The sequence below is a fragment of the Triplophysa rosa genome, linkage group LG9 (assembly GCF_024868665.1).
Source record: "Triplophysa rosa linkage group LG9, Trosa_1v2, whole genome shotgun sequence".
Taxonomy (NCBI): Eukaryota; Metazoa; Chordata; class Actinopteri; order Cypriniformes; family Nemacheilidae; genus Triplophysa; species Triplophysa rosa.
The window spans coordinates 2,840,968-2,867,861 of NC_079898.1; the positions used below are offsets into that span (position 1 = coordinate 2,840,968).

The window sequence follows — 26,894 nt, forward strand, 5'->3', positions numbered from 1 at the left end:
GCAAACCGATAGCATTACCTCATGGCGTTAACATCATTATGTTCAGCTTCAGCATCATATTATTTCCAGCTAAAATAGCAGTCTGCATATAGGGACATTTGACATACACCATTTATGTCGTTTAAAATGAGCAGCGCGTCTACACAACGGAGCTGTACGCAGCACGCGCACCCATGACATTTATAATGATTATCTTTTGGCGCTATATCTCTAATATCCGTCCTTATTTAGCGCCAAAAGCACTTCGTTTAACCTTTTCCAAATCGCCAAAATAGTTCCGTTTTGTTTTTACAGTTAACAGTTAAAAAGTTATATTTCGTTTTGTTTCTTTATTAGGTTAGAAAAATGTTTTGAGTATATTTGTTTGTGGCTCAGGCACAGAACGTGGTTTGATTGCCAACCGCCAATTTTAATGATTTGAATGCATGATGGGCGTGAGTCTGCTTAAATTCCTCCTTTAGCTTCGGCTGTCGCCGTAAGAAAAATAAATTATATGGGGGCGCACCACTCACGATTACATGCTGCCCTGTGTGTCACCGTGTCCAAAACTTGTCAGACAAACCAAATATATTGACATCAAGCAGCGCTGCTCAGACCGATAGGCGTGTACCGCAGGAGAAAGCGTCTGTCATTAATTGCTATCGTGTTAGGTCTGCGCAACGCGCGCATAAAGTTGAAAACATAATAAATCACAAACTTAACATTACTCTGTTGTGCTGAGTGAGTGTGTGCTTTTCTTACGGGTTAACTCTAAACAGTCGCCGCATTATAATAATGTATGAATGCTCTGGTCCGGATAGTAAAGTGATAGGCTGACTGCCATGCGGGGGAGTGGGACAATGGCACTGTGAAAAAGGCCTGATGCCCGGCCTGCGTTTTAATATATGGTAATATGTAAATTAGTTAAACTGTTAAACACTTTTTTGCTTCATTTTTTGATGGCTCATGCTCTACATGTTTTTGACTTTTTTTGTTTGTGAACTCATTTTACAATGTGTTATCCCCATTTATATCTATGGTGCCAGTAATTAAATTAATACTATAGCTATTGTATTCTTATAGATTGAGTGACTTAATTTTGCTCTAAAAATGCACCAGATACAAAGCATTTACCTTTAAAATATGCTAAATTTTCTTACGGGGGAGCATGCCCCCGGACCCCCCTAGAGGAAAATATGTTTAGCCCCCATAGTCTCACAAAATTCTGTGGGAAACACTGCTAAACAATAAAAATATCTTGCTGTTCAGGAGTTTTCGAAAGTTGGGATGTAATAGGAATGTGCACGAATATTCAAATATTCGATCCGCAATAACTATTCTAAACTAAATAACTAAAAACTGCATCACCACAGGATTAAGTTACCGCTACAGAAGACCTTAGAGTTGTCACGTCTTATTTAATGCTTCTTCAATTCATCTGTAATGATTTTATAATATACAGAAAATATTTAAAAAATCATTTGTATGTGTTCCTAATTCTTTGTTCACTCTGATCGCAAGCTAGTTTAAATATTTTAAGTTTACACCCCGGATGCCCGTATCGCGTGTTATGCTCGGCTCACATATTTAAATGTTTGAGACACAGAGTTTGTTAACATTACTTACATTAGGTATAAAAATGCCAACGTAATATTAGAAGATTAACAATAATTAATTTAAAATTAATAATGTTCGGAGCGGTTGTTCTTGGCAAATTCATATTCGTTTTTTAAAAATATATTAAGTAATGCTAATTTCAACAACATGAAAATGTACATTTGACTGCAACTGATGTTAATCAGAATCAGAATCAGAAGAGCTTTATTGCCAAGTGTGCTTGCACACACAAGGAATTTTCTTTGGTGTTGGAAGCTTCTAGTACAGACATTCAACACAATGACAATACAATGAATTAATGAATTCATTGTATTAATGAATTTGGCCTTAGCATAAGACTGGCACCTTTTTCCAAATCTAATGCCTGAATTATCCTTTTAAGAAGTTCAAATAGGGTCGTCACCTTCAAGTTACATCCTGTAAAAACAAGCATTACATGGCTCCGTCTTTGTTGCGGGGTAAATTTTAGGATCTGAACAGTCGGCATGGAGGTATCAAGCCCGTTTACTTTATCAACATTATAAACAATAAAGCCAGCTATTCTTGTCAGGTGGGTTTTGTTAGCGGGAGTTTGAGAAGAGCAGCTTGTTTTCTCTGCTGTCAGCTTGTTAACCGGCTGAGGGACGTTAACCATAGTAAAATAGACCTATATGCTTGTTTTTCTTATCAAGAACATGTAAAACAAAATAAACAAGATAACCATATATCACAGACTGTCAATATACATTGCGTTCTGTTCGTTTGGTTTTGTATGTTTTCTTTTTGTATTATACCGTTCCGAACAGGGTTAAATGCAGTTATGTATTTTTCTATTCTTTCCTTTTTTTCAACATTAAAAAACCTATACAGGATATGATATTAATGCGTTATGAACATTTAATGATAATTATAAGCTTGATGTGAAATTGTGACTAAATAAAAACTTAACAAATAACGTCATTATTAACTCAATTTAAATAAACAAATATTCACATATTGTTTTTATGATCTCAAATATTCAAATATGAATTTATTGAAAAATGCCCATCCCTTGGATGGAATATGGTCATCAGACCAAATTTCTATGAGGCTCCTCACCTCCTCACAACACTTAAGTTTGTCCGCGAGCTGCCATGCTAGTGCAAACTGTCAACAAACACTTGTCCTCATTCCATAATGCACAGCGCAGCTGACTACGACAACTGGTTTAGTTCACAAAAGTGCAGTACTTTTTGCATTTGGGTCTCTTCGAGGTCGAATCACGTTCTCACCACAAACGAACTGCTCCAGGGTTCGTTTGAAATCATACCGAGACCACCTTTTCAAAGAGGTCTCGGTACACTTATTTGGTGCGCACTTGAGTGCGATTGCTGCATTCACACCTGCCCAAACGAACCGTACCAAGAAGAAAAACGAACTCTAGTGCAATTCAACCGTACTAAATGAGTCAGGTGAGAAAGCACTCTAACTCTCGTGAAGGATGGCGCTTATAAAGCGACTTGATCGGTCAGTCCAAGAAACTTAATGTTGTTTACAACGTTATAATCAGCAATGCATTGCACAGCCACAGGCAATCGGTTTGCGCACGCGATTGGTCGCTTTCTAAAACGCGTTTTGTGCCCTTGAAAGTAGGCTAACTGTAGGAAGGGTACACCACGTGAACGGTTGTCTCAGATAAGGGGGAAACGGTGTTGTTTTTATTACTGCATTCATAAGGAGTAATGGCTATATTTATGAAAAACAGCTGTTCATCTCCCCCAGAACTCGGACTATACAAAGGATCTGCTCTATAAGTGCTTCCTATTTATACTTTTGGAATCTGGCCCTCAAAGAAAAGTAGTTGAAGACCCCTGGTGTAGATTATTTAATTAGATTTCTTTTATCTGCTTTTTTCTGTTCTCTTTTAGTAGCATGAGTCATAGACCGATACATTATGTTTCTGTGAGAAGAGAAGGTTCACACAGTTCAGGAGAGAGTGATAGACAGGGTGATGTGATCGTTTCCACCCAACAATATGACATGTGTATATGGAGTTTTAGTTCATTAAATTATTTATTTACTACAACCTTTTGAAGTTGAATGTCATCATTATATTTTATGTTTACAAAAATACTGTAGGTATATTTTAGGAGCCTGTTTGATTTGGGGTACGTTTTCCTGTTTGATTAATGTTTGTGTTTCTGAGGCTCTAGACTACATGCAGCTACTATCACTACTATGTTATAGTTATATCGTCATTTGTATCGTTATCATAACAAATACCAGAAAATATATTGATAGAGTTTTAGGGCCATATCGCCCATCCCTACCACTGGTTCGCTCGCGAATGACTTAACAGGGCTCAGCGCTAACGATTTTTTCTACTGGCCCGGTCGGGCAAGTGATTTCAATTTTTACTGGCCCTGCCAACATTTTCACTGGCCCAACCACAAAAAAGTATTAAATAAAATCGAATTGTTTTTTTTTTACCTATGTAATCTTTATAAATAAGGGTATGATACCATAAACACAATTAGCCTATAACTCAAAATTTCAAATAATGTTGGAGACAACTAATCAGTAAGTAATCAAAGTATGTGGAAAAGCACAGATAAATGTAATAAAGCAAACATACAAATAATCAGTGCATTTCAGGTGTTTTAGGTTGGTCTAATAATAGTAGTTATCAGGTACAGAAATTAAATAATGTAAATACTTTATAGTCTTCACTGTATTAAAAATAATATTGATTTAAACTTACTAAAGTTATAATTTAATCAGTGAAGACAAGTGAGTGTTTTTTGTGTTCGTTCTTTGTTGCTTGATGAAAAAAACTGAGACGTTTATTATGCTGCCGCCCGTTTAAGAGATGCACCGATCCAATATACTGTATTGTAACACACGCGTTTTGTGTACACATACGTTTTGTTCCCGTAAGACATAATTGATTACTTTTTACAAGGATACTTGGTAATATTGGCATTTTGGCATAATTTTGTGTCAATATGTCTGATTAAGAGTAAGATGACGTGAAAGAGAACTCAATTTAGTATTTTGCGCATTGTCTGATGCGGCATTCCGGTTGCGTATCTCAAACAGCACTTACGTACTGAATCCAGTCCTCTTTTGCATCTTATTGGGAATATTTAAATAGGCAAGTTTTAAAAACTTACAAATGATCATTTTCCATGATGATACAGCACTTGCCCGATCGGCAAGTGACAGTTCTCTCAACTGGCCCGAGGATCTCCGGGCCATCAGGCAGTCCTTTATGTCGAGCCCTGCTTAAGCCATGTACACATAGTACACACTCCAGGGTTCTTACACCTTTTTCAACTTCAAAATCCAGCACTTTAAAAGCACTTTTAGTATGTGTTTTTAGACTTTTCCAGTCACTTACAACTGCGTTAATTACATGCTGACATACATATACTGTATGTTCCTTTGTAGATAATCCATAGTTATACTGTATGCCAATTATATGTAATTATACTATATACTAACTATACTAAATTTATTCCATACAAGACTTGAGCAAATTGTCATTTAACTCACAAAGCAGACATCCTATACAGTACTGTGGGCACTTATTTGTAATTGATATGATTTAACCACATAAAATAACACAAAAGAAACATAGAAAGAACATGGGTGCGAATTATAGGTTGCCGCCACATCACAAATAGAGAATCGATCAAGTTTTTCTTTAAATTTAAAAAAAATTTGCTCATTAAAATGCAATTAATATAATACTGTTCCTATGTAATTTGTTTTGAAAATTAGTCACCAAATGTGGGAACAGTAGGTTGTAAGCTTTCAAATGATATATTTAGTTTGTCAATATTACTTTAGGATAAGACTAAGGTACTGTTTTAACAGTATGGAAAATGCCCCACCTGTAAATTTGTGACAGTTCAGAAGAAAAAACATGAACTGGTTATCATATCTATCATATGTATTTCAATCTTAAAGATATTTGTTTAACATTACGTTATAAAAGTTCCCTTGATTGTATTTTGTTCAAACTTTTGTGTAGTGTTAAAAAAACTAAAACAGGAATGTATTTCTCTGTTTCAATACACAGCCACTAGATGGCGCACCTACGCCATTTATACCACTTAGCACCCAACCCCCACCCCGTCACAAATACATTTTGCACTTTACGCGGGTGATCCCAGCGAGCTAAAAAAATTAAAAAGTCTTTATTTATACGAAAAAAATCTAATCCCTGATATCGTTAACATCGTATTAGCACTTTGTTGTTTGATGAAAGAAAGAATTCGCGACACTGCAGAATTCAGTCGGTGAGCACACACACACACAACTTGACGTAGTTTTTAAGTAAGATAGGCTAATTTCTGCCCGAGTCCCTGTTCATTTCCGACCATATCTGGCAAAAAAGACCTACAATTACACTTTACATCCCTCCCGAAAATTAATTAGTTCGCGAATTTTTCCATCTACCTTAAACTTAATTGGCCTAATCGAAAATTTCGAAATAATCGAAAAACTTACCTTTCATGTGGCTTGGAAGTAGGGCTGCACGATATTTTATTGCGATACCACTAAATCCTATTGCAATCGAGCTGGCTGCGATATGCAATGTGTCAATATTTTTTTAATGCGTAGCTTGTCCGTGATGCACGGCTCTGGGATCAGTAGGAAATGCTGCTCGATCTAAAAGCAGTGCAAGTTTGAGTCGCTTATAATGTGCATTTGAAAAAGCAACACCCGTCAAACATGATCATTATATACTTTATTATCATAAAAATACCTGAGGAGGCTTGAGTAACAGTGATAAAAAGATGTCCATAGGCATAGATTCTAGAAGGTGTCATGGTCTCCTTCTGCAGTGCGTATTTTTCCGCACGAGAGCGCCCTCTGGCTTTCGGATGCAGCAGCATTTTCCCGTACTTCACTCAAAAGCTGTCCATAAATCACGTGACATTTATCGTCGGTTTATCGTGACAGCCCTACTAGAAAGCCCAGCTGGCCCCATGGTGAAGAGCTGCACGTCCTTTTTGCATACTTTGCAGGTGGCCACTCGAGGATTTGGTCCACGTTTTAGCCATAATTTGTAATTTTCGTCCTCCAGCCAGCGAGCATTGAAACAGCAAACGCCCGGCATATTTTCATCTCCTACTCTGCTCCACCAGAGGGCGCACATCCAAAAGACTGGCAGATAACATTATAGACACGCGCCGATTTTTTTCGTATTTTCGTTATGTGCAAAATGTATATTTTATTTCAAAATAAAAATTCGCCGTAAAATTGCGAATTATTATGAAAGCAACGAAATTAATGTTTTAGGCAGTTTTAAGCACTTGATCCCAAATCCAATCACTTTTCTAACCTTAAAATGACTATATTCAAATTCAATCATTTTACAGGATTTAAAGCACCCGTACGAACCCTGACACTCCCACATTTGTTATGATTGACAAACTGATAACCATAGCGACATATTTTTCGGCTAAAGATTTGTTTTGTCCGTCAGTTTAAACTAAACAGCTGATACACGCTGTGTTATTGTGTTTATGCTCATGCTCGGAAGGCTCCATCACACAGCGCTCTTTTACAGTGTTGCCATGTTCGTTATTAATAAGTGCTTTTATGCTCATGCATTAAAGTTCTCCGTCGCTACGACGGATTTCCGTTAATTGCAGCGAGTCTACGACGGATTTCCGTCAATTGCAGGGTTCCAGCCTGTCCTTAATGACTTAAATTCACTTTTCATAATGTTGTTAACCCTTTGACGCGTACGATCACACCGGTGTGATTAGAACATTCAGCGCTTTGGCTGGCACTGAGCCAGAGACAGACTCAATCACATATCACAACTGTGCAGTGCTTTCAACCACATCATGTTTAATTTAGCCTTCAGACATATACACGTGCCTACAAGCACAAAATACATTTAGAGATCGCATAATACACACTGATGTCTATGGAAGCGTTAATAACAATCTCCTCAAATGTAATTTGACGGATGTGTTTTATTCAGATCAGACACAGCATCTGCAATTTAAGCAATTGTTAAGATCACTCAATTCTTCTACCAGTTCACCAGGCACTTACGTTTGTGTTTTTAAGAGAAGTGGATGAATTCACGTGATGTAAATCCGACAGATCTCAGACCACGGCAGAAACAAACATGGCGGCGCCCGTTTATAGCTCAACTAACGCGATCATTATAAAAGTGTTTAAACAACAAAACACATTCACATGCACATATTTGACAATCGGAATGTCAGATAATTCATGACATAGTTAAGTTTGTGAATTTTTTGAGTAAAAAAAAAAAAGATGTAAAATCAATTAATCAGTCATACAGCTGCTGTGGCTCTGCGGTGTGTCACGTGATAAGCAGTGCCGCGTCACCATGGAAATGTTAAAGTGATAGGCTACCTTCTTAACGGTCGCCTTGGAAAAGCTAGTCAAACACTGAAACTAGTCATGTAGCTTGTCAAACACTGCAACGAGTGTCAGGTGTAGCCAAGCTTCAGGAATATGGTTTCACAGCCAAAAGGCAGAAAAAGTGAAAAGCACTCTGGAGACAAATACAAACAAAATGTTTGGTCTTAAGTGGTGCTTTTATTTTGTTCTTTTTTTCTATTAATTATTAAAATTAAGAGTTTCAGAAAACATTGTTTGGTCTTATAAGATAAATTACAAATGCACTGAAAAGTTATAGATGGTTGATTATTTGTCTAGGTAAGAATAACTTTTTCATAGATTAAAAATACGCAAACTGGTTCAAAACATCTCCCTTTAAAACGCTATTGGTTTCGACTATTGAGATAAAGTGTCGGTTAAAGGAATATGACTTGGCCTGAAAAAAAATCAGTCAGAAGATTTTTTTTCACTTTAGTCCATGTATGCTTGTTGTTTGGTCTTAGATCATAAAGCCTCGGCATTTAGGTATTAATCTTAATCTCAGTTGCAGATTTTAAGATTTTTTGGTTTTATAAAATATATAAACAATTTGCATTTTAAGGTTTATTTTCGTCTTGTCTTTATTTACTTATTTTTTCTGTGAAGATCTGGCAACCCTGTCACTTTAGCGAAGTGCTCTCGAGAGCTGCTATCCCCATGTCATATGTGCAAAAGTGAGGACTTCTTTCACTGTTATTTTTATTTAGAGCGACCAAGCAACAAACATACAACATATTGTGCAGCGCCTGGTTGCTTTCTTCGGATTCTGATATTAGGTATGTGTGGTTGAAGTTTATTTTTAAAGACATTCCAGCTCACGTGGGTGAAACATTAAGCGTTTGTTCGCTTCATTTCACTGTGGATTCCTTTGTAAACAAGGCACATGTCGATGCTGGATTTGCAGAGAGACTGAGATTAAAAAGCAATGCTGTGCCATCAATATTGAATCCGACCGGAATCTTATGTGAGTAAAAATATATACAGTGTATGATGCGTCACTATTGCGTTGTTAAGAGATCGCTTTATATGTCCTGATTATGTGTAACCTACGTGTCTAACTAAGTTTACAGAAGGCTCCAACTAAGCATGTAGCTTGTCAAACAGACACACAGAAATGTACATCACAGGGCACACTGATGTCTGTTATCTGTTGTCTGTTAACTGTTATCCAATCATAGCAGTGGGTGTTTACTTCCAAATCTTCAATGTGGCCCGACCATAACAACAGAGTGTTTCTTGAATAGTCTATTACTCATTGATTTTGATGTTTTTGAATGTAAAAACCAAGTGAACGTCATAAGTAGACCTCAGACAACAGTATAAAATAATTATAAAGGCTAGTTCATGACACCTTTAATAACGTTTAACTGGAGCGAATGAAATGAGTGGATGAAAACATGGATCAGCGCGCACATACAGTACATAAGTGCTATGGTTAACATGAATGCGCAAACATGCATGACATGCGGGAACTGCTGCAAATACTTTACCCACACTGGCATTATTACATACACAAACTTAACCAGAGCGAATGAAATGAGTGAGTGAAATCATGAATCAGCACACATACATGTGCTATGGTAAACATAGGAAGAATAAACCATGCATTAAGCTGCAGATATGTTGCTGAGACAGACCTGTCTGTTACTAGGTGTGTTTGACTTATTCCGGTGTTGCGCACGCAGACCGATGTTTCGAGAGCGACTGTTTCCAATCACTCTCATGGTACTTTGACTTCACACGCCGTTCACTCCAAACTGTTCTATAATTATAGTTACATTACATTCCTATTCTTGTAGTTGTTTTGTGTATTGTGAAATCATAACCTGTTTGCAGCTTGTTATCAGCATAACGTTGACTACTTGGCTGATAGAATATATAATTTTCACAGTATGTGTAGGCCAGTTTCATGTTTACATGTATAACATTTAAAGTGATAATTCACCCAAAAATAAAAATTCTGTCTAAATTATAAATAATAAAAATAAATGACTTTCTTCCGCAGAACACGAAAGAAGACATTTTGAAGAATGTTGTTAACTGGCCCCCTTTCACTTGCATAGGATTTGTGTCCAAACAATAGAGGTGAATGCGGGCCAGTGCTGTTCGGTTACCAACTTTCTTTCGCAGAACAAAATAAGATATTTTGAAGAAAGTCATAAAGGTTTGAAATGACAAGAGGGCAAATTTTCATTTTTGGGTGAACTTTAAGCCACAGCCACTTTATTAATGCATTAATAAAGTACATGTATTTGGCAATGAACATTCCTTTAACATGGCTTTTTGTGTTGTTCACTGTTAAAGCCAAGACAGGGGAAGGTCTCTGTTCTGCTCTGTCCCCCTCAGTGGTTCAGTGGGAAGCCATGACTTTCTTCATTGAATGTGTTTTTGGACAGCTCTTCAAAATGCCAGAAAAGGAGGTACAACCAACCATATTTCCTTAAAAAGAATTGTTCACCCTCGAAACAGTGATTGAAACTGAATTTTTGGTTGACCTAGTCCTTTTAATTCGATTTTTTATTATATTGCTGAGGGATTTAAAATGTAAAGAGGGTAGTTAAATAGAAATGTGGATGATCTCCTCTTTGAACGTGTTTGTCTTTTAGAAACAGCCTGTAGATGGGAGCATGGAGTTGTTGAGGGCGATTGTAAACTATGAGACGAAAGATCCACTCATTCTGTCATGTCTTCTTACCAACATATCCACTCTCTTTCCCTTCGTGAAACACCAGCCTCACTTTTTGCCTCAAGTACTCTTTAAGGTAAGATGTATGACTCTTATTACAAATGTGAAAGAATGTGTACTGTTATTCACACATAATAATAGTAATAACACTAACATATAAAACAGGTGCCATCATACTTGCTCATAATATTAACAGAGACAATAAATGTCATGATTTCAATACTTTACTCCTATGGTTGCATTTACACTTGGCATTAACATGCGACCTGTATCCAGATATTGTCCACATACACATTGAAAAGACAAGTGTAAAAGTGTTTGTGATTGTAATGTTATAACGTTATCTGTCTTGGTACATGGGTATTCTTCCGTGTAAACACAATCCAGCCATCATATTTGCATTCACAGGTCAACCTCACTGAAATCGTTATTTCCCCTCCTCTTTCCAAAGACTGTCAGAGAACCAAGAGCGGAGTAGTTTTCGCACCCGAAAATCTTATTTGATCAGTTTGTAAAAGCCTATGATGCTCTAATATGTGACTCTAGTAAATCCCATGTGCTTCCATTTTCTATAAGAACACACAGCTTGCCCGTCACTGCCTGTTATGTTTTTCATATTAAAGCAATACTGCTTTAAGTTTAACTAGGCAGATTATTTACACCAACAGTGATTTAATTAAGCATCAATCAAGCATTATATAACAAATAATGAAATTATAATTGATCAAAAGAACAACTTATTTTATGCCCATTTTGTCATGACATTAGAGCTGCATGATTCTGGTTAAATTGAGAATCACGATTCTTTTGCTTCAAATAGCGATTGCGATTCTTTTATGATTCTGAATCACGATTAAAAGTAATACATCATTTACTAGAGGTTCTGACAAAAAATAGTTGGGTAATATGTAATATTTAGGACTTTGCTTCAAAATGATTACATATTTCATGGTTAACCTACAGTAACTATAGTGAGAATTTTTTATAGGTATTTTTTAGGAATTTATAGGAATTTTTACCATAGGTAAACTAAGTGGTGATTTTTTTAAAGTTTTACTTTAAGTGAAAAAAATTTAAACTTCCTTTAAAGTATTAATGCATTGAAGTAACTTGTGTATGAAATATTTCTACAGTAAAACAAATTCATAAGGTGACACAATTAAAGGTCTTTAGAAAGATTGATACATTTTCCTGACATTACAGATTGCTTGAAGAGGTCTTTAAAGAAAGACACAACTGATAAACATAATGCAGTATTCTCACCTATAAACAGTTTAAAATAATCTGAAAACATGAAATGTTGGGCAACTTAATGAAAAGCTCTAATAGCTTCTCTATTAGCGTTAATACTAGGGCTGCACGATATTGAGAAAATATGCGATTTTGTTGTTGAATATTGCGATAACGATATTTCTTGCAATATAACATTTCCTAGAGAATTTTTATTAGCTATTTTTTTAGTATTTATATATGTAATTATCATACTGAAATAAACAGGTAATGGATATTCTTCTGATGTAATTAAATCTAATTCAGGCTAAAAAAAAACTATTGAGGAAGAGGCAAACATTTAGACTTAACACTACAGTGTGTGTGCAATTCAACAGGACTTTTATTTTGACGGGTTTTCTGGGAAGTTTTTGTGTGTTTGCCAATGGCTTCACTCAAACAGTAAACGCTCGTAAAATAAACTCTCAGAACAACTCTGGAGATGAAGTTCATATGCTTCACTAGTGTTGAATGATAAACTGTGCTCAGAATTCACTCAGACAAGCAGAACAGCCAGATGACATTGAAATAACAGGATTCTGCGTTCGTATCTAGTTAACGTACGTTACATGGACTCTTGATAACTATTGATTATTGTTACACACAAACAAGCACAACCACGACAAACGCACTTCACACATACTCTGTCTAATGCACATATTCGTATTATTCTACTGTACATGTATGTCGCACTGTTGTTATTCATTTTTTTTCAAGGTACTTGTCCGGTCGGGCAAGTAAAATTCTCTCTTACTTGCCCATACAAAACATTCACTTCTCCCGGACAAGCGTTAATGTCGAGCCCTGCAAAATATTGCCATATTTCAGACGTAACGTACCGTTCTTTTTAGGCACAAGTTTGTCGCTGTCATTTTCCTCGCTCGTCTCTATTCCTGCCATGTTTATTTTCCGCTCTCTGCTTTGAGCCGCTAGGTTCACCTTTGGGCCCGCGATCTAGCCAATAGTATAATAGCACCTACTTGGCGGGTATAAAGATAGTAATGCCCCTTCTGATTGGTCCGATTTGGACAATCTAAGCATGCAACACACAAATGATTGACACATGAAACTAATTTAATTTTTCGCAACTCTCTGCGATATGGATATCGCATATACTATTATCGAGGTAACGATAATGTTTCGATATATCGTGCAGCCCTAGTTAATACAGTGAAAAGCGCCACACTCATGACGTGTTTTACCGTAATGACAGATATATGCGCACACTCGGATTTGTCTGCGCTACAAACTGCAATCGTTAGTTTAGTTTCAAACGTGTCCAGTTAAGATGTGAAGCATAATCAGAACAATGTAACACAATCCTGAAAGACAATCATAAGAGCAGTTTTGTTGTCAGGCTGTATTTACTTTATGTTGGTCTGTTATTTGGTGTGAGAATAATTTGGGCAGAGTGAGAGCCTGTAAACGCGTGTCTCATGTGTGTGAATTGGCAACTCTCTGCTTTAATCCCAGTACTTCTGTGATAATTTGACAGTCTTTTCAACCAAACCCTATCATTATTTCTGTTTGTGATGTTGTTTCATACCTAATGATGATAATGATTTCTCTGCTTCTGCGGCAGCACCAGCACAGTGTTATGGATTTATTTGAAGGTGTAAGTTAATAGACACAGGAGAATCGTTGATTTTCAGTGAGATCGTGTGGTTGTTTGAATCAAGATCGCGATCTTCAACGATTAAACGTGCAGCTCTACATGACATGCAAAAAATAAGTCCACCAAAGCACATCACAATTGTCTCAACAGTGACAAAACTCATTTATGACTCCGAGCATTAGGGGTGTGACGAGACACTTATGAAAGTGATGTGAGGCCAAGTATGGTGTTCCATACTCGGAATTTGTGCTCTGCATTTAACCCATCCAAGTGCATACACACAGCAGTGAGTAACACACACACACACCCAGAGCAGTGAGCAGCCATTGCTGCGGCCTCCGGGGAGCACTGTGCCTTGCTCAAGGGTCTCACCTCAGCCGTGGTATTGAAGTTGGAGGAGAGCGCTGATCATTAACTCCCCCCACCTACAATCCCTGCTGGTACTGAGACTTGAACCGGCAACGTTTGGGTTACATGTCCGAGTCTCTAACCATTAGGCCACGTGATGAGAAATCCTCAATGATGAAATGTATAGGGAAAATTTGACTTTTATTAACCTTAAAACACAAAATGCAGAACATGTAGTCATTATAAAATCACCTTGTACTTTAGGAAATAAATTAAGCTTCTATTTTCATGAATTATATTATGCAGTAATAAACAATTTGTAAATACTGCTAAATGTTTTGTCACAAACTCAACTGACTGGCAGTAATTGCACAAAAAATATGCTGCGTTTTCTTAACAGGTGCAGCTTTTAGTAAAGAGCTGTGTCTGTTTATATGCTTTTGCATAGTTCTCGACTGCTCGTGTTAGCAGAGGTGGGGATCATATCACACTGTTAATCCTCCTTCCTCCACTGACTGAACGCTCATAGCCTTCGGAGAAACAGTTAAAACTACATAAACACATCATGTTGTATGTTTAAATTGCTTAAATTTTAAGATTAAATTAAAAAGTAAGAGACAGATGATCTGTTTTTGAAGAGGTTTGCCTGTGAATGTATTTAAAATAACGTAATGTGAACTTTCAATTGCTCTACTGCAGTTGTGGTACAGACAGCTCAGCTTCTGTTCAGCAGTGCGTTGCGCACTCCCAAAGCGCTGCTGGCTGCGGGAACCGCCGTAAACACTCGTGCTTAATATACATGATGTGCTGCAGACGCGAGAGATGCACACGAACGTTGAAACCCGTCTGTCTACCGCGTTTATATATAAAAACGGTAGGAAAGTAGCGCTGCAGGATGGAAAATCACGTTGCCGAATGGCCAGGCTGGTCACTGTACAGTAGGTAGTCAACCAGAATGCTCTCTACCACTGCGTTGAGTGCCGCCGTTGGGGAAGGGCGGCAGTGAAAAAACATTTACATGTGAAACTAGTTTGTGAAATTTCTGCCAGGAGGCGCAAAGGGAGAGTTTGCGCCTTCAAGTACTTAACCACATGTACTGTGAAACAGTGAAATTCAATGTAATAAATTCATTATTACATGACAGGAGGCAACACATTAAAGATTACAAACAAGAGATATTCACTTTTGTAATACAACAAAAAAAAGCGATATAGGTGGAGAATTGAACCAAATGCAGGACATAGTAAAGTAATCATTAAATCATTAGAACAAAAATCATTAGCACAAACGTGTTATGATAATATAAGGATATTTTTTTCTGCCAGTCTAAAGCGACTGCATATGCCTGATAGTTAACCACAGCGTGGATGTGAATGTGCTTGCTGAACGTGAACATGCTTTGCACCACGCGCTCGTGTGTAAACACATTAAGACAATTTATAATATAATCTAAAATAAAACAGTATACAATATTCGTTAATGTTCCTGTAGGAGCTTGTTCTGTTGACAGACAGAGGCTTCAATTCTGCGAGTAGGCTACAGATTATGAATTTGTGGGTACAGATTTCAAAAACTGAGGGGATGGTTTACAAAACCGAGAGCACGGATTGTAAACTCGTGGGTACAGTTTATTAATCCGAGAGCACGGATTGTAAACTCGTGGGTACAGTTTATTAATCCGAGAGCACGGTTTTGTAAACTGTGGGAACAGTTTTAGAATCTGTGAGTACGGATTTTTAAACTGAGGGAACGAATTACAAAACTGTGGCCACGGATTTGCGGGTTTCTCCGAGGGGTGACCAGACGGGCTCCGCAGGAACTTCATCTCCAGAGTTTCTCTGAGAGTTTATTTTACTGTTTGATGAAGCTTTCATCAAACACACTACGACCCGTCAAAATAAAAGTCATGTTAACCTGAACACTCAGATGAAAGTACTGTAGTGTACTATAGAAAATTGCAATGCCCTTGTAGTAAATTGATAAACTGTAGTAAACACTATAGTATACTAAAGTGAAGTTCAAAACACTATAGTATCTATGAATTTTACTGCGGTTTACTATAGTAAATATGGTATACTACTGTAATTTATGTGGCCAAATTGAAAAACACAGAATTTGAAAAATTCCAACAAATTTAGGTAAACTTAAAATTATATGGCCCTAATTTATCCATCTGTATGTAACGATGTAATTTGTTGTCAGTTACCTGCCTATTCATATGATGAACTGCACTTGCAAAAAAATTTAATGATGATGACAACAGACGTTTTATACTTTTGCTACAACTGTTTGGCGTCTGTAGCACAAGTGCTATGTGCAAAAAAGTTAAAGTACAGCCCTGACACTATTAATAATTACTGCTTGCCTTTGTTCTATAGCAATCACGGAGAGTATAACCACATTCAGGCGGACACTAGGTAAAATGCTTATAAGCAAACTTTAAAAACTTTTAAAAAAGAATCCGAAGCAATTATATTGACACAGCAAATTGAATATAATTTTCTATTTTTCGAAGGACAACCACATGACAATGCTTAATGTCAAGCCCTGCCATTAAAACAAGCCATGTGTCGTGTCGCGTCCGGTGTAGACATGGTGTAAGTTAATAAGGCATTCCCTGTAAGACTTCTAGTTTGTCAATACTCCTATCTGTGCTCAGTGCAATTTGTGTAGTTACAGATACTTATTTGATGTTATTTATGATGGCATGTTAATGTTTGCATATTTTATTCAGTTTTATTAAGTTAATATCACATGATTGAAAATACAGTAAAAATTCAGTCAGTTGAGTTGAATAATCACTATAAGCAGTAGTTATGCTTAAACGTATGGTTGAATCTTTTAGATGAAAGCTCTTATTAACTCTTTTTCGAGCTCTTATAACACGCATCAAGCAGGTCCTGTACTTTATCTCTCTTAATAACTCTTTTACCATCAGTCCCGCACTTTATTTTCTCAATCCTGCATGTTTTAAAACCAAAACCTCAGACGGTTTGCTTCTGATGGACACGCATCCAGTTTGTATTAGGAAAGACTTAGGAAGGTGCACCTCTCAGAAAACGCAGACAAATTAAGATTATTTTAGATGTTTGATTACGAATTGGAGAATTGGGATCGCGAGATGAGGGCAATGCATTTATTTTTTACGAAATCTCAAATTCGACCAGAATCCATATTTTCCATTTTTCCTGTCAAACATATTGCCATGTGATTAGCTGCTGCTCCATATGTGTCATGTGGTGCACTTACAAAACTTGTGCAGGCCAAAAGCCTGAAGAAAATGTCAATACAATTTTGGGGTCAGAATGTATTAAAAAGAAATAAAGGAAAACTTCACCTCCATTACCACAAGTTGTTTGGGACACTGTTCAAGAAACAAACATTCTGCTCTGTTGCAAAACCAAACTCCACCATATTAATCTGCCATACTGGAACTTCAACCAGGACTGGGGTCTATGGCCGTATGAAATGAGAGTTTTTTTTGGTGCATACGGGGATAAAAAATGACCCCATGTCCAGAGTTAAATATACCGCTGAATCTTTATTGTTGTGGACCTACTTTTATACCAGAGGTTCTGGACATCTTGTTCAGATACAGGGCATCATCAAATAATAATAACAGAAACAAATTCAAAACCTGACTTGCTCTGCTAATAATCTAACAATGAGTCGTGGTTAGATCTTCCATCAGCACGTGTTGTGGTTTTTCCTCTTTTGATTCTGAAGAAACGACTCTTGAGTCAAGGTTTTGAAACCAAAAGTAGTTAGACTTTATTCTCACAAAGTTGAAACAAAGCCGAGTTGGATTGCAATGCAACTGCCCAACCCTGGTTGGGGGCAGACCTTTATAGTGTCCTTACACACACACACACACACACCTAAGTTATTGGGGGGTTACCCTGATACCTTTAACAGATGTCTGATCTCAGCATTCCTAGCTGCTGGGGGGGGGGGTTACTAACAAAGACTCTGGTATTTATGACTAGAGATGAGCTAACAAAGACCAGATCTTATGTAGAGATAGATTTATAATAGTAATGTAAAGTGTACATGATTCCTTTATATTTTGGTCAATAAAATCTTCAACACACGCTGGTTCGAAACAAATGTCAAAATCAACAAAAAATAACTCTGAGCACAAACTTAAGGTCCTGTCATAGCCATTCAAGTTCCCTGATCCGAACACTATACGAGTGGGATGAACTCAAGAAGAGAGAGCACCAACATTTGAAGGATCTGGAGGCATTTGGTATGGAGGAATAGTCTAAGATCACTTGTCATGTATTTTTCAACCTCATCAGACATTATAAGAGAAGAATCAAAGCTGTAAATGAAAAAAAAATTGTGGCCAGTGTGTAAAAGAATATGTCAGAATAATTGTCAAACCCGAAAACAGACAATTAATCCCATAACTGAATGTATTAGACAATCAATCATCATCCAAATTGCATAATTGTGACGGTCCTGCTAACAATATTGTATCTATTTTTTTTGTTATGGTTGTAGTGTGAAAGGATAATGCAAAGTTTTGAATCTGTCACATTTTACAATCCTCGTTCCCTCCTTATTACCATTTCTTAAACATGATTCATTGATGCCTTTTTGTTTGTTTTTAAGATATTTCCTTCAATCACATTTGAATTGGAAGAAAGCAAGGTAAGGTACCCACACTTAACACTGAGCCCCGGTTTCACAGACAAGGCTTAAGATGAATTTTGAGCTGTCTTAACTGAAATTAATTTGCCCTGACGTTTCTTAAAATATGTCAGTGCCATTGTTTTGTCTCAAGATGCACATCAGTAATGTTTTTTTCTAAGGCATCTTAATAAAAGTGACTTAAATAGCCTAACCAACTAAGGCATAGTCCTGGCTTAGGCTAAGCCTTGACTATGAAACCGGGACTGAATATGCTTGTGGGTGATTCTCTAATCGAACATTTTTAACATTCAGTGACTGGTTTTAGGTGCCTTGGACACGAGCTGTTAAGAACGTCAGAAGACATGCCTGTTCCTCCATCGTAAGGATGTGTCGAGATTTTTCTGACCTTATGCTGGTATGTATAAAGCAAATGGTCTTTTACATTGTAAACTATTTCTTTTTTGCTATGCTTTGTTCTTAGTACTTCGTGAGGAGCAGGTATAGTAAAATTCTAAGTTGTTTTCAGTATGAGGGTGTGATTAAGGACAAAAGGCAAAAATCTGTCAGAAATGTTTGTTATACTTTGATCAATTGTGTTTTGTAGCCGTGTTTTGACCTGATGTACGAGCATGTGAAGAGGTTGTTCTCCGATGAATTGCTGCTGACGCAGATGGAGAAATGTGCCCTCATAGAAGCCTTGATACTTATCAGCAATCATTTTAATGACTACAACAAGCAGAAAGCCTTCCTGGTGGAGCTCATGGCACCTGTTACTGCACAGTGGCTGTCAGGAGAGATGAAAAGGTATAAATACTGAAGTCTACACTTATCACTTGAAGTGCATCATTTATGTTTATTAAAGGAATCGGTTACCCAAAATTATAAATTACTCACCCTCATGCCATCCTGTGTATATGACTTTGTTCAGTTTGGGATGAAAAACTATTTTGAGTGTGTTTAGCCAATATAGGTTTTGAGACACCTGAGAACCAATGAGCTTTGTCCTTGAAATATGTGAACCCTGCATGCTGCAATTTCATGTGTAGTTTTATTATCTATTATTCTGCACTGGCAGTGGTGTTCTGAACCAGTGTTGAAAAAGGAAATAAAGCTCTATCACACGTTTATCCCACAAGCGTAGAAATTACTGTTTGACTAAAATAAATTTGCCCCAAAAACATACATATACATTTAGTCATTTAGTAGATGCTTTTATCCAAAGCGACTTACAAAGAGTTTAAGGAGCAATAAGCGATATGTCATACAGGAGCAATAATGCAATAGGTGCCAATACAAAGTTACTAGTTTTAACAAAAGCTAGACCACTACCTGTTGAGAGAAAGCGAGAGGGTTAGTGGTTTTTTTTTCCCTTCATTTGTCTGTCAAGTATTCACAGAAGAGGTGGGTTTTAAGTAGTTTTTTGAATGTTGTGAGAGATGTGGTTGACCGGACCAAATTAGGAAGAATGTTCCACCAGGAAGGAGTTGTGAATGAGAATGAGCGGGAAAGCGATTTACTGCCCTTATGGGAAGGCAGTACAAGACGCCGCTGGTTTGCTGAACGCAGGGATCTTGATGGGGTGTAGGAGGGTGTGAAAGTATGTCGGTGCAGATCCAGTGATAGTCCTGTAGGCAAGCATTAGTGACTTGAATCTGATACGGGCTTCAACCGGTAGCCAGTGGAGAGAGATGAAAAGGGGCGTCACATGAGCCCTTTTGGGCTGTTGGAAGATGAGGCGTGCTGCTGCTTTCTGAACCAGCTGGAGCGGTTTGATAGCCTTTGCAGGAAGACCAGCAAGGAGAGCATTGCAGTAGTCCAACCTTGAGATTACCAGGGCCTGGACAAGGAGTTGTGCCGCATGCTCAGTGAGAAAGGGTCTAACCTTTCTAATGTTGAATAAGGCATATCGGCATGACCGCATTGTCTTTGCAATGTGATCATTGAAGGACAGCTGTTCATCAAATATGACTCTGAGGTTCCTGGCTGTTTTGGAAGGAGTGATTGTGGTATTGCAAAGTCGGATGGTGAGATCATGTTGCAACGTGGGGTGTGCTGGAAACACAAGCAGTTCTGTCTTGGCAGGGTTCAGCTGGAGGTGATGCTCTTTCATCCAAGCCGAGATGTCCTCTAGGCAGGCAGTAATGCGAGCTGCTACAGTGGTATCGTCTGGGTGAAACGAGATGTAGATCTGGGTGTCGTCAGCATAACAGTGATAGGAGAAGCCGTGTGCCCGTATGATAGGTCCCAAGGATGACGTGTAGATGGAAAAATGTAGCGGTCCAAGCACCAATCCCTGAGGGACCCCAGTGATCATGTGGTGGGCAGTGGACAGCGAGCCCCTCCATGACACCCTGAAGGATCTGCCGGAGAGGTAGGATTTGAACCAGCGGAGAGGAGAGCCTGAGATTCCTAGTGATGACAGGGTTGCTAGCAGTATCTGGTGATTGACAGTGTCAAACGCTGCAGATAGGTCTAGCAGAATCAGGACCGAGGATTTAGATACCGCCTTGGCTAGCCGCAGTGCTTCTGTGACCGATAGCAGTGCAGTCTCAGTGGAGTGGTTTGTTTTGAAGCCAGACTGCTTGTCATCCAGTAGTTTGTTCTGGAATAGGTAGGACGACACCTGGTTGAAAGCTGCCCTTTCAAGTGTTTTTGCAATAAATGGGAGGAGAGAGACAGGTCTGTAACTGTCGGTAGTAGAGGGGTCCAATGTGGGTTTCTTCAGTAGGGGTGTGACCTGGGCCTGTTTGAATGTGGATGGAAAGGTGCCGGTGAGCAGGGAGGTGTTGATGATGTGTGTGAGTGGAGGTGCAAGTGTGCTGGATGTTGCCTGAAGGAGATGGGAGGGTATTGGGTCAAGGGGACAGGTGGTGGGGTGGCTGGAGAGAAGTCTGGTGACTTCAGTGTCAGTCAGTGGGGTGAAAGAGGAGAGTTCAATGTTTGAAGTGAGGGAGGTGTGTACTGAGGTCTGAGGTGCTAAGAATTGTTCGCTGATGGATGATGTTTTCTCAGTGAAAAATACAGCGAAGTCCTCCGCGGTCAAAGATGAAGTGGGTGGGGGAGGATGGGGGCAAAGAAGAGAGTTAAACGTCTTGAAAAGCTGCCGAGTGTTATGCGCATTGCTTACCTTGGTGGTATAGAAAGACGTTTTAGCTGTGGTAACACTAGCAGAGAAGGAGGACAGTAGTGACTGGTAGTCCCCTAGGTCAGCAGGATTCTTGGTCTTGCGCCATTTCCTTTCAGCAGCCCTGAGTGTACTCCGTTGTTCACAGAGGATGTCAGACAGCCAGGGGCAGGAGGGGGTTGAGCATTAGGTGTCGGTGGCGGTGTCAGCATCTAGAGATGCAAAGTTGGAGGGAAGAGAGGATGTGACTTTAGCAGAGAGGGTGCTAGGAGAGAGAGAGCGGAGTTTCCTTCTAAAATAAACGGGTGGTGGTGTTGGTGTAGTGCATATAAGAAGGAGTATGTTGAAAGTGATGAAGAAGTGGTCAGAAATGTGAAGAGGTGTGACTTGAATGTTATCTGTGGTGGAGTTACGGGTGTAGATGAGATCAAACTGGTTTCCTGATCTGTGAGTACAGGCTGTGGCGAGGCGCGTGAGGTCGAACGAGGCGGTGAGGGTGTGGAAGTCAGAGGCATAGGGTTTCTCTAGGTGGATGTTGAAGTCCCCGAAGACTACAAGAGGGCCGCTATCCTCCGGGAATGATGAGAGCAAAACATCTAACTCTTCAATGAAGTTGTGAAGAGGACCTGGGGGGCGGTAAACTACAACAACAGTGAGCTGAGTGGGAAAAGTGATATTAACAGCATGGTATTCAAATGAATGGTTGCTGCATAGGGAAGATAGTGGGGAATATTTCCAATTATTGTTGATAAGCAAACCTGTGCCTCCTCCTCTTCCGGTTTGGCGGGGAGAGTGAGAGAAGAAGTAGTTTGTGGAGAGAGCAGCGGATGTGGCTGAGTCTTCAGGACGAATCCATGTCTCAGTAAGACCAAGAATGTGAATGTCAGACTGGCTGGCAAACGCATGGATGAAGTCAGTCTTGTTCACAGCTGACTGGCAGTTCCAGAGACCCATAGAGAGAGACAGAGGTGTAGAAGGGGATGTGTGAATGGGACGCGCGTGAAAGTGAGCGCGTCGTGACTTGCGTCTTGGGTGAGAATGCTGTATGCGGTGGAGTACAGGAATAAACTTGAAACACATGGTGTTCGTATACACGTAAATAAAACAAAGCTTATGTTAAATATAGTGATGTGCCTTGCTGGTGTCTTTGTATACAATTATGTCTTTGTATACAACCTATACAATTTATTTGTATAAATAATGTATTTTTTAAACCTCTCACGAAAAAGTCTGATTTGTGTGATTCCTCTTTTAGAGCCTTCAGTTGAGATCAGCACAGGTTATCAACATTATATACCAAGATGTTAATAGCACATGCTGGTGTATGTATGAAGAGTTCAGATGCTAAACCCTCTAAATCCGTCAGACGACCTTTCGTTTAAATAAGCGTTTTTCGTCAGACTCCTACATTTACTTTCAGATTTTTAAAAAATAGGGAAATGCACATTGAACACCACAAATGTTACCAAATGTTTCTGAGGCAGACATCATATTCCAGTGATGATAAATACCAAGGTTCATGTCAAAATGCAAATGTCACAAAGATACAGCCCCATCATGACGCTTTGGAGCGCTCGCATTAGAATTCGTTGACTCTGTATACGAGAACCATTTGATCAATCAAAAAGCTTTTAATAACTATTTGTCAGCCTTGTCTCCAGATACTACATAACACATTTTGTGCAAATCTGACAAATTTTGTACAAGTTCGAAAAAGTATGTTTTGGAAGTATGGTGGAATATGACAAGTTTGATACTGAAGTACAAATATACTAACCTAAATCAATCGACATTGTTGATTTTTTTCATATGTTATAGGCATTGTAATACATTTTGTTATCTCTTGACCATTAAAACAGCGACATCTGCTGACGGACACAATGCTTCGTTCTCACGTGAACATGCCAGCTGAAGATGAGGAAATTACGTTGCTTCCTTTGCCAAGTGCATACCAAATGTCTACATAATGGCACGTAAATGCCCTGTTCACTCCAAAGTCTAAACTCCAAGGGCTCTGCCCTTCGAAGGGAGTAGGGCATAGGAATGATGACTTCATTTGGAATTTTCCCCGTGACGGTTCGGTATGAATATGCGTACCGTTACACCCCTACAGGCTTGTAATCTTATTACAATCCAAGTACAAAAGCGAAAAGGGTCAAATACTGTAAGTGACATTTGTTTAGTTATATTTATTATTTCTACTACTTTTCAGTCACAGAGTTCTTCAATTTAAGAGTTATTTAGGTGGAGTCATTTAATGAAGCTTTAAGAACTGCATTTGGGGAAATTGTAACATTCAACTAGATAGGTACATTTTCTGAAGAAAATGTGAGTGATGCTTTGTGGCAAATCGCGGAACTGTGCACTAGAGTGATAACACATTAAGCCACGAATGAATCTAACCAATCCCCATGTCTCTACGATGTTCTGATGCAGAGATATACATATTGATAAACTGTTGCTAGGCTAATATGTTTGGTTGCTATGGGCGTGGCTTGGCATCTGCACTTCATAATACTCTAACCTATGAGTGAATCGAACCACCCCCGTGTCTCTACGAAGTTCTTATGCAGAGATATAGGTTTTGCTAAATGGTTGCTAGGCTAACCTGTTTGGTTGCTATGGGCGTGGCTTAGAATCTGCCAATTGATGATGCTCTAAGCTATGAGTGTAAAGAACCAACCCCCGTCTCTCTACTATGTTCTGATGCAGGTATTGCTAAACGGTTGCTAGGCTGACATGTTTTGTTGCTATGGGCGTGGCTTCGAAACTTCATGATGATCCTGGGACACTGATTGGTTGCCTGAGTAAAACGAGCCCACCCCCTTGTCTCTATGACACTGTGTTGCAAAAATATCCACATGGACTTTTTATAATGGGAGTCTATGGGATCGGTTGCTAGGTTGCTGTAAATGGTTGCTATGGGCGTGGCTTAATAACTTCATAAAGATCATGTCACACTGATTGGTAGCCTGAGTAAAATGAGCCCACCCCCTTGTCTCTAAGTGGTTGTACTGCTAAGATATTCAACACAGGACGTTTTATGCCTTATATGGGCATGCTTCCTGTGAAAATTTTGGAAAAAGCTCTCACACCCCAGGGGTGCAATTTACACCCCATTGTGAGTGATGTTCTTATAGAGCCTGATAACCCCTTCAAATCGTGTATTATTTTCATGTTTCTACGATATCCTCGCTCGGAGCTACGATCCCTCAAAGTTGGGCGCAATGTTAAGTCAATGGGATTTTTCGGGTGGTTTTTCGCCCCCCCCATCGCACCCCTCCCACCCGATCGCTAATAAAAGTCATAGCACACCATTCCCGAATAGGCCCGTCGATGTGATGTATTCATTCATGGGTCTACGTCAAAAGCTGCGGGACAAGTAGCGTGCCAAACTTTTGGGGGAACAAGAATAATTAGAAGAAGTATGTATGTTCGAATAACAATAGTTATGCTTTTTCAAAGCATCACTAATAATTTGTCTTATGAAAATATGATTTGTTAACATGAAAAAATGTGCATTGAAGGAAAGTAAATATGGTTTTATATATACTGTCAAATATAGTTTGTCGATAGAAAATCTGAATCGGCAGATTTCACTTATAATAAAATCGGAAACCGGAATTGACGAAGAACATTGCAATCGTTGCATCTCTAGTTAAAGGCAGGAAAGTTTTCATGACAGAAAATGACGTCATAGGGTATTTTGTTTTGTTCACGGTTGTATGTGCAAGCCTGAGCTGGTGGTGGCGCTATAGAGTTAGATTTAGAGACTTCCTATTTGCCCTAGTAAAAGTGCAGACTGTCTTTCCTGTAGCTCAGTGGTTAGAGCATGGGTTTGAGCCCAGGGATTGCACAAATTTACAAATGTATAGTATAATTGTGTATATGTGCCAAATTTCACAACCTTCCTATGTATGGTTTTATGAATGAAGGCATGAATGATTGAATGAGGCGTTTTATATTGCGCTTTATTGTGTATTGATGTACACCCACAGCACTTTACAATCATATGAGGGGGGTCTCTCCTTAACCATCACCAGTGTGCATCATCAAATAAATTGGGGATTATTAGGTGGCCCAGGGGAGGGAAGTTGGCCAGGACACCAGGGTTACACCCCTGCTCTTTACGAGAAGTGCCATGGGATCTTAAATGACCATATTATCCCATACTCATCAGATCTCAGAGAGACACGCTGCTGGATAACCACAGTGTTAGTTGTATACAACTTCTCAAATGGTCTTTTTAGGCACCTTAAGTGTTAATTCACGTCACAGGCATTTAAGCCAAATAATATTAATATCAAGAGGCGAAAATGGTGCTTTTTGGGAAACTTGTTGGGGTGAAAATGCTTTATAACTGACATGGTTTCTAGCGAGTCAAGGCTCTTGTCGTCGTCATCATTCAGGTTGAATTTCAGCTTTAATGTTTTTTTTTTTTACAAAGCAGCTGATATTGCCATTGCGATAGCAAAAAGTCGAGTCGCTTTCACCCCAAAATGGCGGAAATCGCAGTGCGCTGGTGTTGCAACGGAGCGTTCTGTTGAGTTTCGCCTCTTGGTATCTATACTCTTTGTTTAAGCTGTTTTGCTTCCGTCTCTGCAACAGATAATGAGTTTTCGATAAAATTGCACAAGTAGTATTTAAATGAAAATACCAGGATTCTTCCTCTGGTAGTAGGGGGGAACCATTTTTGCTTGTTTATTCTCTATCACCTTCTTCAAGAAGTCAAAAGAACTGCGTTTTCATTTTTGGTTTCTTTGAGAGTGTGCTGTAAAGAATTCAGCCTCTGCATAGCTTGCTCTATTGTTTGGAAGTTGAAATCTTGGAGAGAGTAATCGAAGTGGGGCCACCAAGTGGCTATTTTCTCCAAGGTACACCTCATTCTTTCTAAAAAGGCTTAAACATCCACAGATAGAGCTGCTTTATCATCTTATGGGGATCGAAAGAACACAGCTGAAAGGAGGAAAATTTAGCAGAGAAAAAAAATAGGTGACCACAAAATTTAATTTAGTCAGCATGTCCAGATGTATTGTGGCCATTCCAGTGTCTGTTGAATGTCAACAAAATCAAACCTCAGTCACAGAAACTCAGTCACCGAAGTAATTCAAACAGAAGTAATTCAAAAGCAATGTAAAAGACTTGACAGCATGATAAGAGCCAGGGAAAACATCAAGATCACTTAAACTCCTAACGATTTAATTTCATTGGGCATAATTGAGCAA

General features: G+C 38.7%; 1 protein-coding gene across 2 annotated transcripts in view; it reads left to right on the top strand.

The window, feature by feature from the left end:
• The window catches only part of LOC130559254 (exportin-5), a 108,526-nt gene that overhangs the window by 19,415 nt on the left and 62,217 nt on the right, over positions 1 to 26,894 (top strand). For both annotated transcript variants that reach the window (XM_057342217.1, XM_057342218.1), the window contains 5 exons: positions 10,294 to 10,409; positions 10,596 to 10,751; positions 18,525 to 18,563; positions 18,871 to 18,960; positions 19,150 to 19,349. In XM_057342217.1, coding sequence (XP_057198200.1) covers positions 10,294 to 10,409; positions 10,596 to 10,751; positions 18,525 to 18,563; positions 18,871 to 18,960; positions 19,150 to 19,349 — 601 coding nt within the window. The remainder of the gene's footprint in view (positions 1 to 10,293; positions 10,410 to 10,595; positions 10,752 to 18,524; positions 18,564 to 18,870; positions 18,961 to 19,149; positions 19,350 to 26,894) is intronic.